This window comes from Aethalodelphis obliquidens, unplaced genomic scaffold (genome assembly GCF_003676395.1).
Source record: "Aethalodelphis obliquidens isolate GAN/ISIS:26980383/991018 unplaced genomic scaffold, ASM367639v1 scaffold9, whole genome shotgun sequence".
In the NCBI taxonomy this organism is placed as follows: Eukaryota; Metazoa; Chordata; class Mammalia; order Artiodactyla; family Delphinidae; genus Aethalodelphis; species Aethalodelphis obliquidens.
The window spans coordinates 42,637,027-42,657,266 of NW_020837953.1; the positions used below are offsets into that span (position 1 = coordinate 42,637,027).

Consider the following 20,240-nt stretch of genomic DNA (forward strand, 5'->3'; position numbering starts at 1 on the left):
TCAAGAGGTCCAGGCGCACAGACGGCTGTAAGTGGATACGGCTCGACTGGTAACGGAGTCCAGGGGAGTGGGTGAGATTGGAGAGCAAGAGAAGAGTGAGGACGAGCCCTCAGGACACCACTATCTCAGAGTGAAAGCAGCAGAGGAGGCCTAGAAGAAGACAGCCCAGAGGCAGTGAGGTACCAGAAAGGCCAGGAAAAGGTTCAAGGAAGGGAGAGAGGTCAACAGTCAACCGCTGCTGGTGAGGCTTCAAAATCTGCTGTGTCTGATCCCTTCCCTCCAGGGCCCACCGCCGCCCTCCTTTAACGCTGGAACAGCCCAGCAATCCCACCCATCCAACAAACGCCCAGTCTCTGTCCCACGTGCCACCACAGCGCTACCCTAGGAACCCAGGAAAGCAACAAGGAGGGCAGGCGGTCCTGCCCACCTGCGGCCCACAGCCTAACGTGGGAGACCGGCGGTGTGTTCCCTTGGGGCCCACTGAAAGAAAGGGTGTGACAGAGCTAAGGAGGGGACTCTGCTTTAGTTAGGGTAGCTGGGGGGGGAGCAAGAGCATCCCAGAGAATGACACAGAGAATGACACAGAGACTTGGACTTGAAAGATGAGAATGAGCCATGTGTGAAGGCCTGAGCATTCCAAAGAAACGTCCTGAGGAGACCAAAGGGCTTGGCAAGTTCAGGAACAAAAAGAGGCCACTGCGGCCAGGTCAGAGTGAGCCAGGGAGAAAGCAGAGGCAGCTGCCACCAGATCCTGCAGAACCTTCACGACCAAGGTACAGAGACCAGGTGGCCTTTGGAGAGCGGTGGGGCGCTGCAGGGTTTGGGGCAGGGGAGTGACAAGATGTGACGAAGTCTTCTGGCTTCTAGTCTATTCCATATTCAACTTCTCCAAACGCTCTGCCTTCTCTATTAGTCAACCTATAAAGCATCTGGTTCAAAGCTCTTCTAAAAACATTCTAAATAAAGTCCTATAGTTCCTCTACTGGTTTTAGAAACTTTCACAGTTCAAGGGAAGCAAAGAAAATGAGGTACCTGAGAGCTTTCTCACCCTGACATACCCGTGCCCCTTGTCCAGAAGGTTCTGATGCAGGGTGGGAATGGAGTGGGGGCTGAGCAGGAAAAGGAGCTTTCTGTTGCCTCCCAGTGAGTCTGTTACTGGTAAGACTGAGTTGCAACTTCTCAAACCACCTTCATCCAAAGCAGCAAACTGTGGACCTACAGCCTTTCAAGTCAGATAGTTTGTTTGCTATACCCACAGATTTAAAAAAAAAAAAAAAAAATTCTATTGGAAGAAAACTCCCCATTTTACTCTTCAAAGTTCCTTCCTGGCCCCTACAGGCACAACCCTCTGGCTCTTCCTGCCCTCACCAGCCTAGGTCCTCTTACTCCTCTGGGGCTCTCACAACCTACAATGACCCAGACCACTGGTGCTTCTGACCCTCAATTCCTCTGACCAGTCAATATCCTCTACATCCTTCCAGGTCAAGTACACATCCCAGTTCCTCCATGAAGACATTCCAAACAATGCAGGATTGTCCACTTTTCTGGCTTCCTGTACGGTCAGCTTTATGCTCTATACATATAGTACTTCAAGGCACGTGGAGAACGATACCATGAGGAGAGACAGACTGTTGGTGAGATGATGAACTAGGAGGTTTAGTAAACAAGGAATGTCTCGGTCTGTACTCAAGCAGTAACAGTGATTAGAAGGTATTTACAGGGCAGAATCGAGACTTGGTTACTGGCTGAAGATGATAATAACAATACTTACAGTGTTCCCTACATGCCGGGCACTAGTCTTACTGCTTTACATTTATTGCTCATTTACTCTTGCCCACAATCACATGGAATGGGCACCGCTATTATCCCTATTTAACAGGTGAGAAACAAATACCAAGAAGGCAAGTGACTTGCCCAAGTTTACACAGCTGGAGGGGAATGTGAGTCACAAGACACCAAAGGTGAGGCAGAGCTAAACAACCCTCGAACCTTCTCTACCAAAGCATTAATATCAGAACAACAAAAAATGTAAGACTTCTGCCACAGTTCCTTCCACAGTTATGTAAGGAAATGCTATTCAAGTTACTAATTTCTTTTTTCAAATTTCAGAAATAATCTAATATTTTCATTCGGAAAGACAATGTCCTGGATTTTATAAAAATTGCTAATTTACCTAGTAAAATACATGATTCAAAATGAGATTTATGGGCCATCATTATTCAATGCATTAGTTTCCTAAACTATACACTCACTAGTTGAGGTTTAAGTAATAACAACAGATTGGAATCACCTTAGTTGGAAGGCTTTTTTAAAAATGTCTTTAGTGTCAAATTTGTATTTATAGTTACCTACAAAAAATATAATTCTATATTAATAATATGCTACAACAGCAAAAGTGCTTTTGACTTTTTACACCATATATATTTTTAGGATTAGAAAAAAAGCAGGGGAGATACCTAAAACGAAAGATAGTAGCCATCCCACAGTTTCACCAAATCTTTAGAAATATGATTATGAACAGGTTTATCTAGATGGTCAGATGGTCTCCCATAAAATATTTCCTGTAAAAGGAATAAACCACTAATATGCACAACAAATGGATGACTCTCAAAAACATACGCTGACCAAAAGGAGATAAACACAAAGGAGCACATACTATATGATTCCATTTACCTGAAATTCTAGAATGGGAAAAACCAAACCATAGGGACAGAGAGCAGATCAGTGGTTGCCTGGGGTAGGGGCTCGGGGGAGGACTAACTGTAGAACAGCAAGAAGGAACTTTTGAGGGTGATAGAAATGTCCTATATCTTGACAGTGATGGTAGTTACATGAGTGTAGACATTTGTCAAAACTCAACACTTCGAATGACTGTATTTCATTACACATAAATTATACCTCAAAGTTGATGTTTAAAGTAAAATAAGTAAATGAATCCTATACCCTCCTCTTTAAATCGTGCTAAAATGAGACGTTAATGCTCTGAGAAAATAAAGAACAAAAATACCAATGCCATAGAAAAAAATTTTTCTCAAGATTTTTCTTTAACCCAAGTCAAGCATTACTTTGCTCAAAAGCCTCCAAAGGTGTCCCATCTCCCTGAGCAAAGTCCGCTCTGGTCCTCACAATGACCACAGGTCTGACCCAACGCCTCTCTGACCCCATCCGCTCTGCTCCAGGCACGTGCGTTCTGGACCCAGCCTGCTCCACGTCCTCCCTACACCCCTCTTCACACTCTCAAATAAACAGCCACTGCGTTTAATATGTAGCAGCACACTGGCACTGGCTGCTATTACATAAGGCTGCATGTACCATCTTACACAGGCAACACATACTAATGTCTTTATTTTTATTTTTTTTCAAGATGCTAAATAGAGTCCCTCTTTTTTTTTTTAATTATTTTATTTCATTTATTTTTGGCTGCGTTAGGTCTTTGTTGCTGTGCGTGGGCTTCCTCTAGTTGTGGCGAGTAGGGACTACTCTTCATTGCGGTGCGCGGGCTTCTCATTACAGTGGCTTCTCTTGTTGCGGAGCACAGGCTCTAGGCGCGCGGGTTTCAGTAGTTATGGCACGTGGGCTCAGTAGTTGTGGCTCGCGGGATCTAGAGCACAGGCTCAGTAGTTGTGGCACACGGGCTTAGATGCTCCGCAGCATGTGGGATCTTCCTGGACCAGGGCTTGAACCCATGTCCCCTGCATTGGCAGGCGGATTCTTAACCACTGCGCCACCAGGGAAGTCCCTAATATCTTTATTTTTTTAAATATGAGAATAAGCAAGCTTTACTGGTATTTCATTTAAATTTATATCAGTAACTCCTTTTATACACTTCATCCAAAGACTGATCATAAATTACTACATCAGTTTTAACCTATTTAATTAAAGCTCCTCGTTTCTTAAATATCGATTTGATCAAAACCAACACTGGGGAGCAACAGCAGTGGGTGACAGGAGAGATCAGATTCAACATCCCTTAATATTAAGAACACAACATTGTATATTCACACTAAGATACATATCCCTGCTACAACAGACTAATACTAATCACCATAGCACTTGTTGTCACCAGCAAAAGACATCCAAGAATCAGAGAGTATTAAACACTCAAATTCTTCTTTGTTTAGACTGGCAAACAATACTCTTAGTTACTATTCTGGGGGCAAACAATGGAGGAAAAAAATCAAACAAGCTTCAGTTTCCTAAAATAGCATTAAATTGTATTTGGTTAAGGAATGAGTAGGACTGCAATTAACAACAAGCAGATGGGGACACAGAACAAGAAAATCTTATACAGCATCTCTGCAAAAGAACAGCAGTCAAATAGTTCTGAAAACACTTTCAAAAGTACCCTCCTTCAAAAAGCTGGCAGGTCGATTAAGCTTCCAACTAAAGAAACTGTCCTCGAATATGGTGTTAATAGTGAACAAACATAGTATTACATTCTTGCCCCTAACAATCCAGTCCCTGCAGCACAGGAAGAACGATATTCTAACAAGTGGAAATCAGATGATGTCTCTGTCCAGTGGCTTCCCATTGCATTTAGAAGAATAAAAGATAAACTTCTTGGGCTTCCCTGGTGGCGCAGTGGTTGGGAGCCCGCCTGCCGGTGCAGGGGACACGGGTTCGTGCCCCGGTCCGGGAGGATCCCACATGCCACGGAGCGGCTGGGCCCGTGAGCCATGGCCGCTGGGCCTGCAAGTCCGGAGCCTGTGCTCCGCGGCGGGAGAGGCCACAGCAGTGAGACGCCCGCGTACCTCAAAAAAAAAAAAAAAAGATAAACTTCTTCTCATGGCCCTAAAGGCCCTATAAATCTGGCCCTCATCCCTCATACCAACTTCATCCTGTCCAGAGTCCCTGATACTCGTCACACTCCAGCCCCTGGCCTGCACTCCGTTCCTTGAACCAGCAAGCTCATTCTCACCTCAGAGCCTTTGCACTCACTGTTTGTTCACTCTGCCTAGAATTTCTTTCCCCAGATCTTCATATATCTGGTTATTAGTTATGTCTTGAGTCTCTGTTCTGTTATTAATCACTTCTTCAGAACAGCCTTCCCTGACCATGTAATCCAGAGAACCTCTCCACCCATCATTCTTTATCACATTACCTTATTTCACTGTCTTCACAGCACTTTTCACTGTCTGAAATTATCTTGCTTGTCATCCTGCTTTTTAACTGTCTCCCTCTAAAACTCTGTGTTACAAAGCTGAGCCCTTGCCTACCTAGTTCCCTGCAGGCAGAATCCACAACACACTGGGATGCAGTCTATGCAGGACGCATGAGGGGATGAGAGAACATTCCGAACAGCTACAGTAATGGAATATGGATCTTTCCATTATTCTGAGGGCTTATCACAATTCTCAGGGTTGGATCTGCAGCATCAGTGTTTAAAAGCTTCTTCTGTTATTTTAGTAAGTAAAACTTTAAAACAAGTTTGGAACACTAAATTGCTTTGCTACTGATTACTGGCAATACCACAGACCAGTGGTCCCCAACCTTTTTGGCACCAGGGACCAGTTTCGTGGAAGACAATTTTTTCCACGGGGGCGGTGGGGAGAGTGGTTCAGGCGGGACCGTGAGCGATGGGGAGCGACGGGGAGCAGTGGGGAGCAATGGGGAACGGTGGGGAGCGGTGGGGAGCAGTGGGGAGCAGTGGGGAGCGGTGGGGAGCAGTCGGGAGCGATGCGGAGCGGTGGGGAGCGGTGGGGAGAGGTGGGGAGTGATGGGGAGAGGTGGGGAGCGATGCGGAGCGGTGGGGAGTGGTGGGGAGCGGTGGGGAGCCGCAGATGAAGCTTCGCTCACTTGCCCACCACTCACCTCCTGCCGTGCGGCCCAATTCCGGTCTGCCGCCCAGGGGCTGGGGACCTTTGCCATAGATGACTGATCAGTATACAGACATGCTGCAATCATAAAACTACTACACTGATAGAAAGTTTCATATATTAGTAACAATTTGAGTTATATAAAGATTCTTTAAAAGTTAGTAATCAAGACAGCAGTATTAAACCATTAGGGCTTAAACTTACACAATGCTATATGTCAATTATATCTCAATAAAGCAGGAAAAAAAAAAATCACTGGGGCTGTACCTAAATATTATAGTTCTCTTCTCCTCCCAAGCACCTGATGGGTTTGCACTGCTTTCCCCACTTGAGTTTTAAGTTCAATGCAACCATGGGAGTAACTCTAGCCAGTTAAGCAGAAGAAGAAGAAACAAGTACTGAGACAAAGCCTCCACCATCCTTGGTTCTTAAGCAACTAAAATAGCAGATCCACACTGGATGTGCAGCAAGAACAAGAAATAAATGGTTGCTGTGTAAGACCCTGAGATTTTGGAGCTGCCCGTCTGTAAGTGCAGCATAACACAGCTTATCCTGACCGGTACAGCAGTATAGCATGGTGACCAAGAACCCCTGGGCTTTGGAATCTGACTGGCCTGAATCAGAATCAGATTCAGATTGAGTCTGAGTGACTCAGAGCTCTATCACTTACTGTTTGAGTGGTCACAGGCCTCTGGCCTTAATGTCTTCATCCATAAAATAGTTATGATACCTACTCTCCATAGAGTGGTTGCTAAAGGCTGAGTTGAAAGCATATATCTGTAACACGCACCGCGGCGCCTGGCGCGTCGGTTAAGCGCTCACGACGCAGCACGTGGCATTACACCCCAGAACACCTACTTTAAGGGACTGTGAGCTTATGTGCATTACGGAACTTTGCTCACCTTGGATGCTCTATAAAGTAAAGCATTCTAAACTCTCTGTCCATGAGACAGCCATTTATAAAGTTCTGGATTCTCCTAGATAAATCTAGGAAAAGATAAGAAGAATAGTGGAACAACTCCAAGTTAATAGGGACGGGTGTGGAATGACAATGAAGCAAGTAAAGGATATCTGTGATTTGAAAGTGGAAAGAAAAGAAAATGGAGAGGGAGGGGAGGAGATACAGTGGCTGCAAAGGCTGGATTCTAAATTAGAAAGAGAAGAGATAGTAAGAAGGGGCTAAGTGCTGCGAACAGACAGAAAGAGAATGAAGGACAAAAAGCATGTGGGTCTGGAGCTCTGTGGAGCCCAGGGCTGAGAGTGGAGGGAGAGCCCGGCTAGCCACACCAGGAACGACTTGAAACACATTGGTAAGACAGCAGTTCAAACTGCTGCTTCAACAGTCAGTGTTTAAAATGCCAGGAGGCTTTGGACTCTGCTGTTTCTTCTAAAGGACTCACTTGTAAACAATATGGTATGCTCACTCCTGGGATCCTTTGGTCCCTAAAACTCAACTGTCAGGCATGTATGAATGAAAGATTCTGTGCTATTGTCTTAGAAACTACACCAATCATAAGAGACAGATCTGACAGCTACAATTCACCAAAGCAATGCTGATCAGTCCCTAGAGAGAAAAATCTAACCCTAAACTCACCATCAAGATTTTAATTAAAAATCAATCTGGTTCAAGTTAAAACTTTTTTAATATCTGAATTTTTGTGTAGTTGTTTTGAAGCTTTTCAAGCACTTACTGCTCAATTTTACTGGCTGAAAATAAGAATAAATACAAGAGGGAAAAACATGAAGTGTCCTGAAACAATTCTTAATTTTTAAAAATCACTGGGACAATTACTGAAAAACACTCATAGATTGTATGTCATGCTATAGTAATCAGGTCTCAATATCATGGGACTAATACTCCTCCAATAATAAAAATATAACTAATGATGCTGAAAATTTTACTCATAAAAAGCGGACAATTTTTATAATCCAAATAAAAGTTTCACTGCTACCAGAGCATTTAAATGACACCCAAATCAGAAAATGTGCTAGCCACTAGAAACATAAGAGGACACTTCCCCACTGATATTTGGCATCTGGTATCAAAGGCAGTCCTCTGTAGATCTGATATTAAAACTTGTCAAGAGCAAAACCAAATTGTAAGAGAGCCAAAAAAAGAAACGGTTATTACCACGACTCTTTTGAATGGCATGCGGACTTTCTTCAAACACAAGTCCTTTTGATACAAATGGAATATTAAAGCGAAAGTGTGAGGCGTCAAACAGGTCTAAATACATTCGAAATGAAATGTTATTAGCTTAGCACAGTTAGCCACCTGAAGTAAGTGGCTGTTGAAGAGTGATGTAACCTAAGCGATGTCAGTATTTAGATTCCACTTTGGAAGCATTCACCATCATTCCATTCCAGAATCGAGACTCTTCTAGCAACAGCTCCGAGGCAGGAGGAAAGCAAGTTCCATGGGGAGACCAGGTCAGCGTTAAGACTCAATCTTAAAAAAGGAAAATAAGTGAACTCTACGACATATATCCGCACATAACTTTGAAGGACAGTGACTATGAAAAATCCATTCTGTTCTCTTTTCCCTCCCCCATCTCACCATTTCAAAAATAATTTGCCTTCAAAAGCATGTCAGTAAATCTGCAAGCTTTAAAATAATAGCAACCATGTGCCCCATGTGTTTGCCAGATTCATTTTTTATGATGTATAGTCCTCTGCATTAAAATCAACGAATTTTTGATAAAGAAAGTAATGAAAAGAAATCAAAAGAATCCATTCCAAAAACTTCACACCTCTCAACCCCAACACAGGACTGAATTTATTAAACTTGGTCACTTAATGAAATTGGAGTTGTGAGCTCCAGTTAGACGCACCTGTAAATGGTAAAAAAAGGTGTCCGAAGTTTCAGTTGATTCAGAGTACAAAATGTTTTCAAGCCTGATAGTTTTAAGCTAAACACCAAAAATTACAGACTACACACTTTTAAGTTCTGTCCTTCATATTTTTAAAAAAAGAGTTTTATAAAGATTTCAAAAGAGAATGTTTCTGACATCCATACATTTCTAGAACTGCAAGTGAAATGATATTAAGACCAGAAAATAAGAATCCTACTTTAGAACATATAAAATCTATATAACTGGTTCTACTTATCAGAACACCCTTGAGGCTACAGAAATACAGAATTGTTTAATCTCCAGGTAACCCCACACCCTCCTGTAAGGAGAAATACGTCTTACATTTCAATATCTGCCCTCTTGTTTTTATTCTAAACGGGTTTTTGTTTTGTTTTGTTTTGGGGGTTTTTTTTTGCGGTACACGGGCCTCTCACTGTTGTGGCCTCTCCCGTTGCGGAGCACAGGCTCCAGACGCGCAGGCTCAGCGGCCATGGCTCACGGGCCCAGCCGCTCCGCAGCATGTGGGATCTTCCTGGACCAGGGCACGATCCCGTGTCCCCTGCATCGGCAGGCGGACTCTCAACCACTGTGCCACCAGGGAAGCCCTCTAAACGGGTTTTTCAAGGACAGAAAGCTTAAAGTTCCCCATTCAGTTTTGGTCTCTAAAAATAACTTCCAATTTTCCCTGTGCAACCAATGGGTTATTACAAAATAAAAAGTACTAAAAATGAAAGCTTAATAAGCTTCGAAACAAAAAAATAACACTAGAGTGTGGCAAGGAAGGTAAAAAAAGAAAGTCTGAACTAAGGTCCCTAAGAATGAGTCCTCTACTCAGGGTTCCACAGAAAAGCCAACTCATGCCAAAACAATGCACACTCCACGAACAAACACACACTATGAAAACGATGAACTAATGAATGGTATTAAGAAACAGAAAGGAAAATCTGGGAGGAATGAAGGTGTGTGTTACTATCTTTTAAAAATCAAGAACTGGTCTAACATCTAGGTAATGTATTTGTATAAATTCTTATTTTTAAACTCACCTGATTCATTTTCAATTCCTGTTGTGTTCTGAAAAGATACACACAACAAAGAAACTTCTTTGATTACATGAGCCCTAAAAAGAAAAACAGACAATTGTGATATGTACCTGCCTACAAATTTACAGTGATTTAAAACCACACACAGAACTGCAGAGTCTGCTCAAAGGGCTACTCATAAAGCAACTCCGTGCCAGACCAACTTCAATATATGCTGAGAACTTACTTTGCAGATTTATTATCTACAATAAAATAGATGTCTTACTATTCTTTACTGAGGCTTCGCTGTACTCTACAATTGAAAGCAGACTCATTAGAATGACATCAAATTTTTGCTTTGGAACTGAATCATCCCTAAGAAGAAATAAATTAGCTTTGTTAACAGAAACACAAAGCAGTGCTGAGTAACTTATTATGCAATGTAAATGTTCTTCTTTTACTTATATCAATACTGTGTTGAATACAAATACAATTAGAAAAACACAATAACGTATAGTTATTGTGTTTTTCAAGTTCCTGAAGTAGAAAGGTGGATTTACTAACATTTCCATGGAGAGTTCTCTTTGAGGAAAAGAATGAAAACTTTGAAGTAAAATGCAAATGTTTTAATAAAAGCTGTTTGGAAAGACCTACACTTATTCCTTTAAAATTTTTCTTCAATTTATTCAGAGTATAGTAACAAGACGACAAAATCATTTCTTGGAAATGCAAATGACATACCTGTCTCTAGATAACAACCTATCAAGATGGTCCTTTCTGCAACGTTCTCTCTTAGAAGTCATTTGATGTCATTCATAATATATGAAAATCATGAGAGTAGCACTTCCACTGTAATATTCTTGCTTTCAGCATGTATACATACACATCATTAAGCATAATTCTATTTCTTCACGAATTTACCTATATTTATGTTTTCTTCCTAGACCCACAAGACTCTGCTCACATTGTAACTTCATGTTCTAACTGCTAATAAACCAAAGAAAGTATAATTCAGGGACATTATTCGCCCGAGAATATACCTGCCACTGGGCAGATAGCCTGCCCACTATCCTAAAGAATAGTGCTTTGACATTTCACCCCATTTCATTAATATGGATCGTTTTGGGTTTTTTTTTCTTGAGCTCTTTAACCACACTCACCTGGATCACCTTTAACAAAGGAACTATATTTAAGCTAGGGCCTGGTCACCTGAACTAGTTTTTATTCATATCTGGCACAGGGAATGTATTTGATAACTTGGAATTTGTCAGAGAGCTCAGTGCTATACAAATATAAACTTCTATGAAGTAAATACTCAGTGAATACAATTTCAGAAAACTGGTGGTTAACCCATGAAGTCCATTCCTTTAAATTTTAACATTAAGCATCTTTCTCACATATTTTTAACATGTCCTTCCTTAGTATATACATCCTTTATTGAACATAATCCATCCTTTTCTATGAGACTTGAAATCATTATAAAGTTTAAAATGTGTATTTGTCAAACAGTGATGAGATTAGTGGCCCCTGAGGCGTGCACGCCCGACCCCCTCTACCAAATGCCTACTGACAGCCGTACAGTTCCACCAGGAGGACCTTGTGTGACACCTTAGGGCTCCAGAAGTGAATGAAATGGCAGGGGTTTCACCTGCCCTCTCACTAAACTTTCAGAGGTGGATTTACTAACGATGGCCACGAAGAGTTCGCTTTGAGAAAAAACCTGCAGTAAAATGCAAATGTTTTAATGAAAAAGATCTTTGGAAAGATGCTTTATCATTTCCCTTGGTTTGTCCTTTCTTCTCACAAGAATCATCTGTATCATTTATGAAGCTTCTTCTAAGACCAGCAGGCACTGTGCTACCGTCAAATAAATCAGCTCTGTTAATTTTCACAAGGTTAGTCTCTCAACTAACGACACAAACTCAAGGAAGTTAAGATAACTCCGCCACAGTATCAGAATTTTGGTTTCTGCTAAGGTTTCTTAACCATATTTCACCAGCTTTTTACTCTTGCCTCACCTTGCACCTACTATGTGCCAAGCTCTGCTTTTGAACAGTGAGCACACGGATCCCTGCCCTCTCAGGACGGAGACCACAGTAAACAAATAAGCAAGTAAAATGTGTAGAAAGTCAGACAATGAAAGTGCTTTAGAGAAAAACAGAGAGGCACATGGAGACGAAGGACAGGGAGACAGGGATTTTAAACTGTCTCTATTTCACTGCCTGTGAATCCATCAGTATGGTCAGAGAAGGCCTCACTGAGAAGGGACATCTGCTAAAAGCTGGAAGGAGAAGAGCTGAGAGTCAGGAAGGGATGGGGAAGGAGCATCGTAAGGGAGTAAGACTGTACACAGTAGAGGAGAGGCCTAGTGCAGGAGGTGATGGTACGGAGTGGAGAGGGGTACAGGGGAGGCAGATCTAAGACAGGCTTCGCAAGGTAAGCGCTGTTCACCAGAATGGCTATAGCTTTTCCAACCAGAGATGGAAAGCCACTGGGAGGCTTAGATTAAAAAGAGACCGTAAGGAGGTAGGGTGACCTCTTAGGAGGCTAATGCCCCAATATAGGCAAGAGATGATAGTGCCTTGGCCCAGGTAGCAGAGGAGATATGAGAAGTCATTGGATCCTGGATCTATTTTTAAAATAGAGTCCCCAGGATTTGCTGCCAGATTCGATACTATGTATGAAACAAAGAGAGGAAGTGAAGGATGACACCAGGGTTTTTATCCTAAGGACATGGAAGAATGGAGCTGCCATTTTCTGAGATGCTGCCTCCTTCTTTCCATCTGCTTGTCATCTGTTTTCCCTCTTTATTTAAAACATCTTCCCTTCCTTTTCCTCCCATTTTGTAGTTGCTGGCTCACAGGCACAAACCAAACCACTTAGATACTGTGACATCTAAAACTGAATAACTAAAATATGAAAGTACTGGAAACATCTTAGTCTTCCATTTATCTCAATGAATCTTCTTCTTAGTAAAAAAGTTACACTATAATTCAGATATTAATAATCTTCTCTCTGACTTTCTACACTGTCTGTTCCCTCTCGGTCCAAATAGGAATGCACCTAACATTTCTTTCCAGAGACTAGAGGATCTTAACACCTTTGTTTAAGGGTTCACAATTACCCTGTATGCTTAGATCCTCCCATCACTTCTAATCCTAATTGCTAAAAACCACACCCTCATTTTTTTTCTTTCTCCCTCTTGCCTCACAACATTGTCATATTATATATCTAAAATATTTTACAATAATCAAAAACATTGCAAATCTGACACTGACTTCTCAAATGATATTTTAAATTAGATTTATTAAACTATACTAAAAACAAGGGACGTTACAAGAAAAGAACTGACATTTTAGCAGTCTCTCTCAACAGAGGACCACTGCATTTTGAGCTGGAGAACTCTTGTGCAGGACTGTCCCTTCCATTAAGGCCACGCAGCACTGCCCTGCGTAATCAATGCCAGCAGTCCCTCCAAGCATTCTGACAACCAAAAATACCTACACACATCCCCAGATACCCTCCCAGTGGAGAACCTCTGAACTGTAGTAATCACGTCCTAGCTACAATATGATAATATATTTTAGAGCAACTATAGATTCTAAACATTGTCATTGGAATAACTTCCTTAAGATTCCTCCAGGATTGCAAAACCCCTGTGGAAGTGCCTGGCAATCCTACGTACCTTTCACATTCAGTGTTGACTTCAACAGCATTGATTTATACACCCCCTTATCTAACTCAGACATCTCAAGGTCTAAGTTTTATCAAATGTGAGAACTTGAAGTATCAATCCTATCAGTGTAGAAGCAAAGAGAAATCTTTCCACACCTATCACCGAAACTTAATAATTCCATCAAACCTTAAAAAATGCTTAATAATTAAGTGTCTTCAGTTTTCCAATGGTAAATAATGAAAATCTTAAAATCCCCAGGACTTCTCTGACCCTGGATTCTGTCTTAGTTTCTTTTTTGGATTTCTATGCCTGACCAAATCTTCTTTAGTATGTCTACATTTCCCTTCTATTCTACCTGTTGACGCTTTTCAGATAAAGTATATTAGACAGATATACAGATTTAGAGCATGTGAATTTCTATCACCAACTATACTAACAGCATACACTCCTACAAAACTAAGAGCTTAACCTTGATTTTACAGATCCAAGGTTTTAATAATATACATGTACTTAACTTTTCAAGATACTGCTTTCAAATTCTAGGGCAAATCTTCGTTACAAATATTTAGCTTAATAATACCATAAAGATGATTTGATTATACATGATCAGTATGAATACAGCAACAATAAAATAATTAGGGTCTTTATTCAAATGCCAGTCCCTTAGAAAGTCAAGACAACCTCAGCAACTGTTAAGCTGCTGTCATCTGACATGGAGGCCAGAGACTAGAAAATCTAGAAATATGCAGGAAACCCCATAGAAATATGCAGTCCCAGGGTCAGACCAGCTCTGCAGCCCCAGCCATACCTCTATCACGCATCCTCTGAGATAAGGCAGATTAAAAAAAAAAGATAGACAACAAACTAACATTAATGCAATACGTCTAACACGTCAATCTGTCGTACCTGTCCTTTGTAGACTTGTGAAACCTACAAAATTATATGAAAAACCTTTAAAGAAAAAGCAATAGCAGATTCTTTAAGATTAGTTTAAGTCTGGGAGGAAAGGGAAAGAATGAGGAAAATAATCATTTGATTCGCATATTCACCTATAAGTTACTGATAATTACTTTACAATTATTCTTTTGAATCAGTTTAGATCTTTTGGGCTATTTGGAAAATAATCAAATTTGCAACATTCACTTAGGGGTCACTAATATTATAATTATTCTCTTAGATTACAAAAAAATCCCACATTGTAACATCAAGACTCAGAAGAAACTAACTTTTAAGATTCAGGAAGCAACACACAGCTTATGGACAAAGAGTGAATGAAACAGAAATAAGAGAACTAGCATGACTGTATCAAAATGTTTAAAATCATAAATACACTGGAAAATGGACTAGATGCCAAAAAAAAAGTTTTAAAAATATCACTTTGTAAAAGGAGTCTTGGAAAGTTTATGACCTACATAAAAAAAATTATTCTAAAACTCATCACTACATACAGTAGATCTCTCATGGTAAATGAATAGCATTGTAGTAAACACAGAGATGATTAAGCTTTTTGCGGAGGAGATTTACAGTGCTTAACACTCAGCTTTCTCAACCAAAAGATTCTTGCAATCCAGAAACTTCTAGAAAAATAATCAAAATATCTAAATTATGCCAACTTCTCAAATGCAGTTTTTATCAACAAACACAGCTGATGTACTCACTATAAAAAGCTACCATTCATAATTCCTATCAGAAGAACGGAATCACCAAGTTACAATCTATAAACTCTAGCTATCAATATGAAAACTTTTAGCATCTATTCGTTGGATTAAGCAAAAGCACATAATTCATAAATATTGAATCTGCCTAGCAATTTGCTAAATGAAAAATCATTCATTTTCCTTTTCTGAAATAATATATAAATTTCACAAGAATAATCATCCAGAACATCCGGTTTCACACTGAAGAATATATACCCCCAACCTTCCTTGTAAAAAGCAGACGATATCACCAAATTAAATACGCTAAAGTGGAAAACATCACAACTGGTACGTTTATCATTCTCAGCACAAGGAGTCTGTGTGTTGGTGTGTGTGTGTGTGCGCGTGTAAAGAGACTGAGAATACAGCAAGGATTTGGTAATTCTTTGGTAAATCAGAGAATACGAACTCTTACTGCTTTAAACTGCTCACGTTTCTTACCCTCTAGAATGATTTCCACCCAAGGCAAAAGGCAATGGTATAACAAACCATATGACACAGAGGAATTTCCCCACCTAAAGTGTATATTAAGAGATACAAAGAGAACAGAATGCTCACAAATAAACCAGTGATTTCTCCCATTTCAATAAACTGGTTTCCTCAATGGGCCCAGAATACCACAGGCAAATATCCCTGAGCCTGATTCCCCAAATTCATAGAGCAGTGTCCTGACACCAACCTAAATAAGGAAGCAGAGATTAGAGAATTTACTCCAGATGAGATAATTCGATATTGACAACAGTTTCCGCAGAACTGAGGGGAAAACCAGAAGGTCCGCTGTTTTGAATGGCTTCAGAGCCACAGAGCTCCGGTGAGACAACGAGGTTGATTAGAGTTTTTGTTTGAAACATCTAAGTTAAACAACACCACAGTAGAATGTTAAATAAGAGACCAGCAGATAAACTAGGAGAGTACTACAAATACAAAGTTAGATTACGGCACTTTAGGGTTCTTTTCTTCCCTTAGAATATCTCTCCACTTGAAAAAAAAAAATTAAAAGGAAAAATTTCAAAAAACACTGCTCCAAGCATCCACTAATAAAGAGCTAGTTTAGCAATAAATGTATAGCAATTGCTGATTATTCATCATTTACCTGCTGCTGTTATAGATGGCTACTATTATACGCTCTCCCTATTCTTTTGACTAAATGTGTACATCTGTGTCATTATATTATGCTGAACGTTTAATTTATTACATCAAAAATTTCAGGGTTTGTTTAGGGTTTCTACAATAATTCTACAAATGCTTTCCATTTCTCCATCTTTCCAGCGAGTCCCCGCTGTCTGATGAGAACTGTACACAGATTCAAGATCATTATTACAACTCCCATCTCTCCCCAGAAAAGGACAGCTGAACCAACTGCTGACTGTATATTCTACAAAACAGCATTAAACTCAAAGAAGTTCCTATGAAATGATACTTCTCTAACATTTCCCCTATGTTAGATGTGTAAAAACTTCCAATTATTATAAAAGGAAAATTAAGTCGATTCTTTCCTAACACTCAAATGCCAAGCTTCCAAATCAAACACAAATTTTCTAAAAGCAAAAGATGCCCCGTGACAGTTCACTTCACAATTCCCAAAATAAAATGAGTTCTCAACTGAGCCCTTTGAGTTATTGTTCTTCCACTGGAGCTGCCAATGCAGATGTTACTTACGTGATTAAACATGTAAAATTGAGAGATTTTCAAGAACGCCCAAAATACTTCTGAATCTCCTTTAAAAGGGAAGAAGGCGTCAGTAACGTGAGGCTCTCGTCCCGGCTCTCAATATGCACTTTCTCACTTTCTGAGCATTAATACAGTCACCTTACACGTGGCTGCTCGGAGCTTTTTTGGTTTTTCCTACACAATAAAATACATAGGAAAACTCAGCCTCCACAAACTACACATAAATGACAAGGAGGCTTCTGAAATTCATAAGCGAATAACAGGGCAAAATCACAAGTTACACCACATAAAGTGACAACTGAAACTAGATTTCACTAAGATGGCGGGCTCACAATCACCACGAGATCCTAGAGGTCTTCTCCCAAGAGTTTATTATTATTCTGGTAGGGAGTGACTCTTCTACTTTAAATAAAACTGAGGTTTGGAGCCTATCCTCTAAATATGTAACTATTTCTGTTCTCAAGAGCATTTTAAAATAACAGCAACACCTACTGTTTGCAGAGTAATGTCTGTGTACTGCTCTACAGTTTAAGAAGCTCTGTACACACATGAATTTTTATTGTTTAAAGGGAAGTATGTTTCCTCAAAATAAATTATTTGTGATTCTTGTTTCAAGGTAAAGAGGAATGCCCGCCCCCATGTATGATACAGAGGATGAAAGACAACCCCTTGGTACCATCGGCTATAGAAAGCCAGCCAGTGCCACTCAAGTGAGGGTCTGTGCAGAGCAGTGATAGGCTAGATGGGACAGTTCTAGGGGCGTTTGAGTTCCAGGTTAAAAGTAAACTTGGCCTGTGTGTAACGTTCGTTCCCCAGGTAGTGAGGGAGGAGTTATTATCCACCCAGCCTCCCTCCTGACCCACTCCACAGGCCCTGAGGGTCTTCAGAGAAAGACGGAAGAGGGATTACTTAAAAGCAGAGCCGCTGGTGAACGTATGCAGGCAGGAGGCCAGGGAAAGAGCCTGCTTTCAGGACTGCCCATCAGCAAGGCAGCTTCGGCCACCTGGGGTGGGCAACTTGCCCCAGAGGAGTTTCCGACGGAGAACTGCCACAAACAAAGCAATGCCTAACAGTTTAGGAAGGTTAAATTGACAGGAAAGAGTGAGGAGGCAGGAGAGGAAAGGGCAGCCAGAAAGACTGGGGCCAGGCAAGCCGGTTAAGAATCTGGATGATAAGCGATAAAGGTTTGAAACACAGATGACAGCTGAAAAGAAACAAAAAATATGACTAGCACTGCAGAGGAAGAATGAACAGAATGTGTTTTCTAACTGAACAGGAGGTAAAAAGAGATGGTGAAGATGAGTTCAAAATCTGGAATGTGACTGACAAGAAGAATGTGTACATTTTAAAGACAGGGCAGCCAGGAGTAGGGATGGCATTTAAGTGGAAGGTGGTTGAGTTCCATGTTAGAGGCTCTGAGGAGAGGCCAGACATTCAGGGGAAGCTGCATCCATCAAACGGGAAAAAAAGGTCCCACCACAGACTGCCTTCAAGGTGGGGGGACAGAGATTTAAAAGTCTTCAGCCACAAGGGGGTGCCTAGGGACAGAGGAAACTGCCAAGAGAAAAATTATCCAGAGAGAAGAGTAGAAGGTGAAGGACTGGACTTTGTGCAAAAGGCGTGGAAAAAACTAGGAGAAAAAGTCGCCCCCTCCACCATGTTCAGTAGGGGGAGGATGGGACAGGCCAAAAACCTTTATGACTGAGAGATAACTTGGAAGTGTTTCTCTTGAAAATAACTGCCGCGTTATCCCTCAATACCTATGACATTAAACAGGTGTCTAAGAAAAACGCTATTAATGTTTCTGAAAAACCTAAAGTATCTCAAATTGCTCACATATTCACCTATTCTTCTTAAAACATCCCAGGAAAAGACAGAAGTAATCACTGTCCACACTTTTCAAATAGGAAGAAGAGAGAGAAGATAACTGTCCTACCCCTACCACGGCCAGAAATAACGAAGTCCCTGCGCTTGATCTGTGAGATAGTTTATTCTGTATATCGACGTAGCGCTCAAATAAATTACCAGGGAATTGCACTGATACAATATTTATCACCCAGAACAAGTGACCTGACCTGCTCAACAACCTCTAACAGAGGTAACAGAGCTTCACAATGAAGAATCTAAATTTATCCCAAGAGTCCTTCTTTTTAAAATTCCTACTTTTAGATGTACTTCAAAATTAGGCCTCTCAGAATTACGGCAAAGTCCCTAAAATAAGACTCACGGAATGGGAAACATTTAGAATCTCATTTTTATACTGATACTCCAATTTATGCCTAATTTACACTGCCTTAGTAAGGTCTTATGAAATGTGCAGAATTCATACTGATATATAAGGTTTGGTGAAATCTCACAATTCTCTTCAAACATTGATGGCATCATTTAAATTATTTCAAAATGCCACAGAATTTTCCCACCAGAGTTTAATGAAGTCTTAGTGGAACTACTTATATGCACATGTAAAATCTGTAAGTTTCGCCAATTTCCAGACAGGCTGCCCACCGTAATCAAACTAACAGTTGCACTTAGCTTTCCATATTTCAGGCAAACTGTGCCAAGAAGTAATTTAGCTCTTCCAAAGCAAAGCCTATCATATGATTTATTGCAAGAGCTACAAAATACGTTTTTCACCAAAATGGCTGGCCAATATATAAGTATTCAGTGAAACCTCCTTTACTGCAGGCTCCAAAGGACTAATAAATGAAAACAGAGTAGATGACGTGAACCAAGACCCTAAGAATAAGTATTATATAGTACTGAGAAAAATATTGTAAGTATAATTCACTCCAAATGAACCAGATTTATTACATACAATAACTCTAATACATGCTTCAGGGAAGTCAGGGTGGGGAATGAAAGGCATTCTCTTTAAGAAAGAATATTTAAATGACACATGTATTCATCCCAGTGCATGAATGTGATTCTGTACATTCAGATACTCTGTAATTCAGAAAACCAGCCCATTACCAAATGTGGTCCAAGAGCACGTCTCTTCTTTTCTGCTTTATTTATCTGTTAAGTGCTAAATTACTCATTATTATTATTATTACTACTGATTGAAGATTACTTATTCCTCGATAAAATTTCAATCTATACTGTTCTTTTAAATAATTCAAATAAAGATTTGACAACTTATACTTTTTTTCCTCAGGGGAAGTTGCATGTTTGCCATAAAAATCAATAACCTATCTCTAAATTATAAAGTAATGGTAAGCACTTCAAAAGTAAACTTTATTTCTTCAGGACAAATTTATCACTTTCAGTGCATAACCCTGAACCGGTGGTTTAAAAAAAAAAAGATTTTAGAAAAACTAGACTTTTATCATCAGTTTTTAAGGGGTTGCTTCACTAAGTCTCATTTTCTAGGAAAGACCATTGTTTCCGTGTTATTCAGTATAACAGACCACAAGCTTAAATTATTCACCAGGTATCAACTCTATGCAAATTTATTTAAAATTCCTAATAATTTAACCTACACACTGGGAATGCTGATCCTTTGTCATGAA

General features: G+C 40.3%; 1 protein-coding gene across 4 annotated transcripts in view; it reads right to left on the reverse strand.

Moving 5' to 3' along the window:
• Window positions 1-20,240, reverse strand: part of PRDM2 (PR/SET domain 2) — a 119,341-nt gene that overhangs the window by 95,566 nt on the left and 3,535 nt on the right. For 2 of the 4 annotated variants that reach the window (XM_027110115.1, XM_027110114.1), the window contains exon 1: window positions 9,712-14,602. The exons of 1 other annotated variant lie outside the window; for it this stretch is intronic. In XM_027110115.1, coding sequence (XP_026965916.1) covers window positions 9,712-9,720 — 9 coding nt within the window. In that variant the 5' untranslated portion in view covers window positions 9,721-14,602. Of the gene's footprint in view, window positions 1-9,711; window positions 14,604-20,240 lie in introns of those variants that run through there. One more of the 4 variants, XM_027110113.1, reaches the window with a different exon arrangement.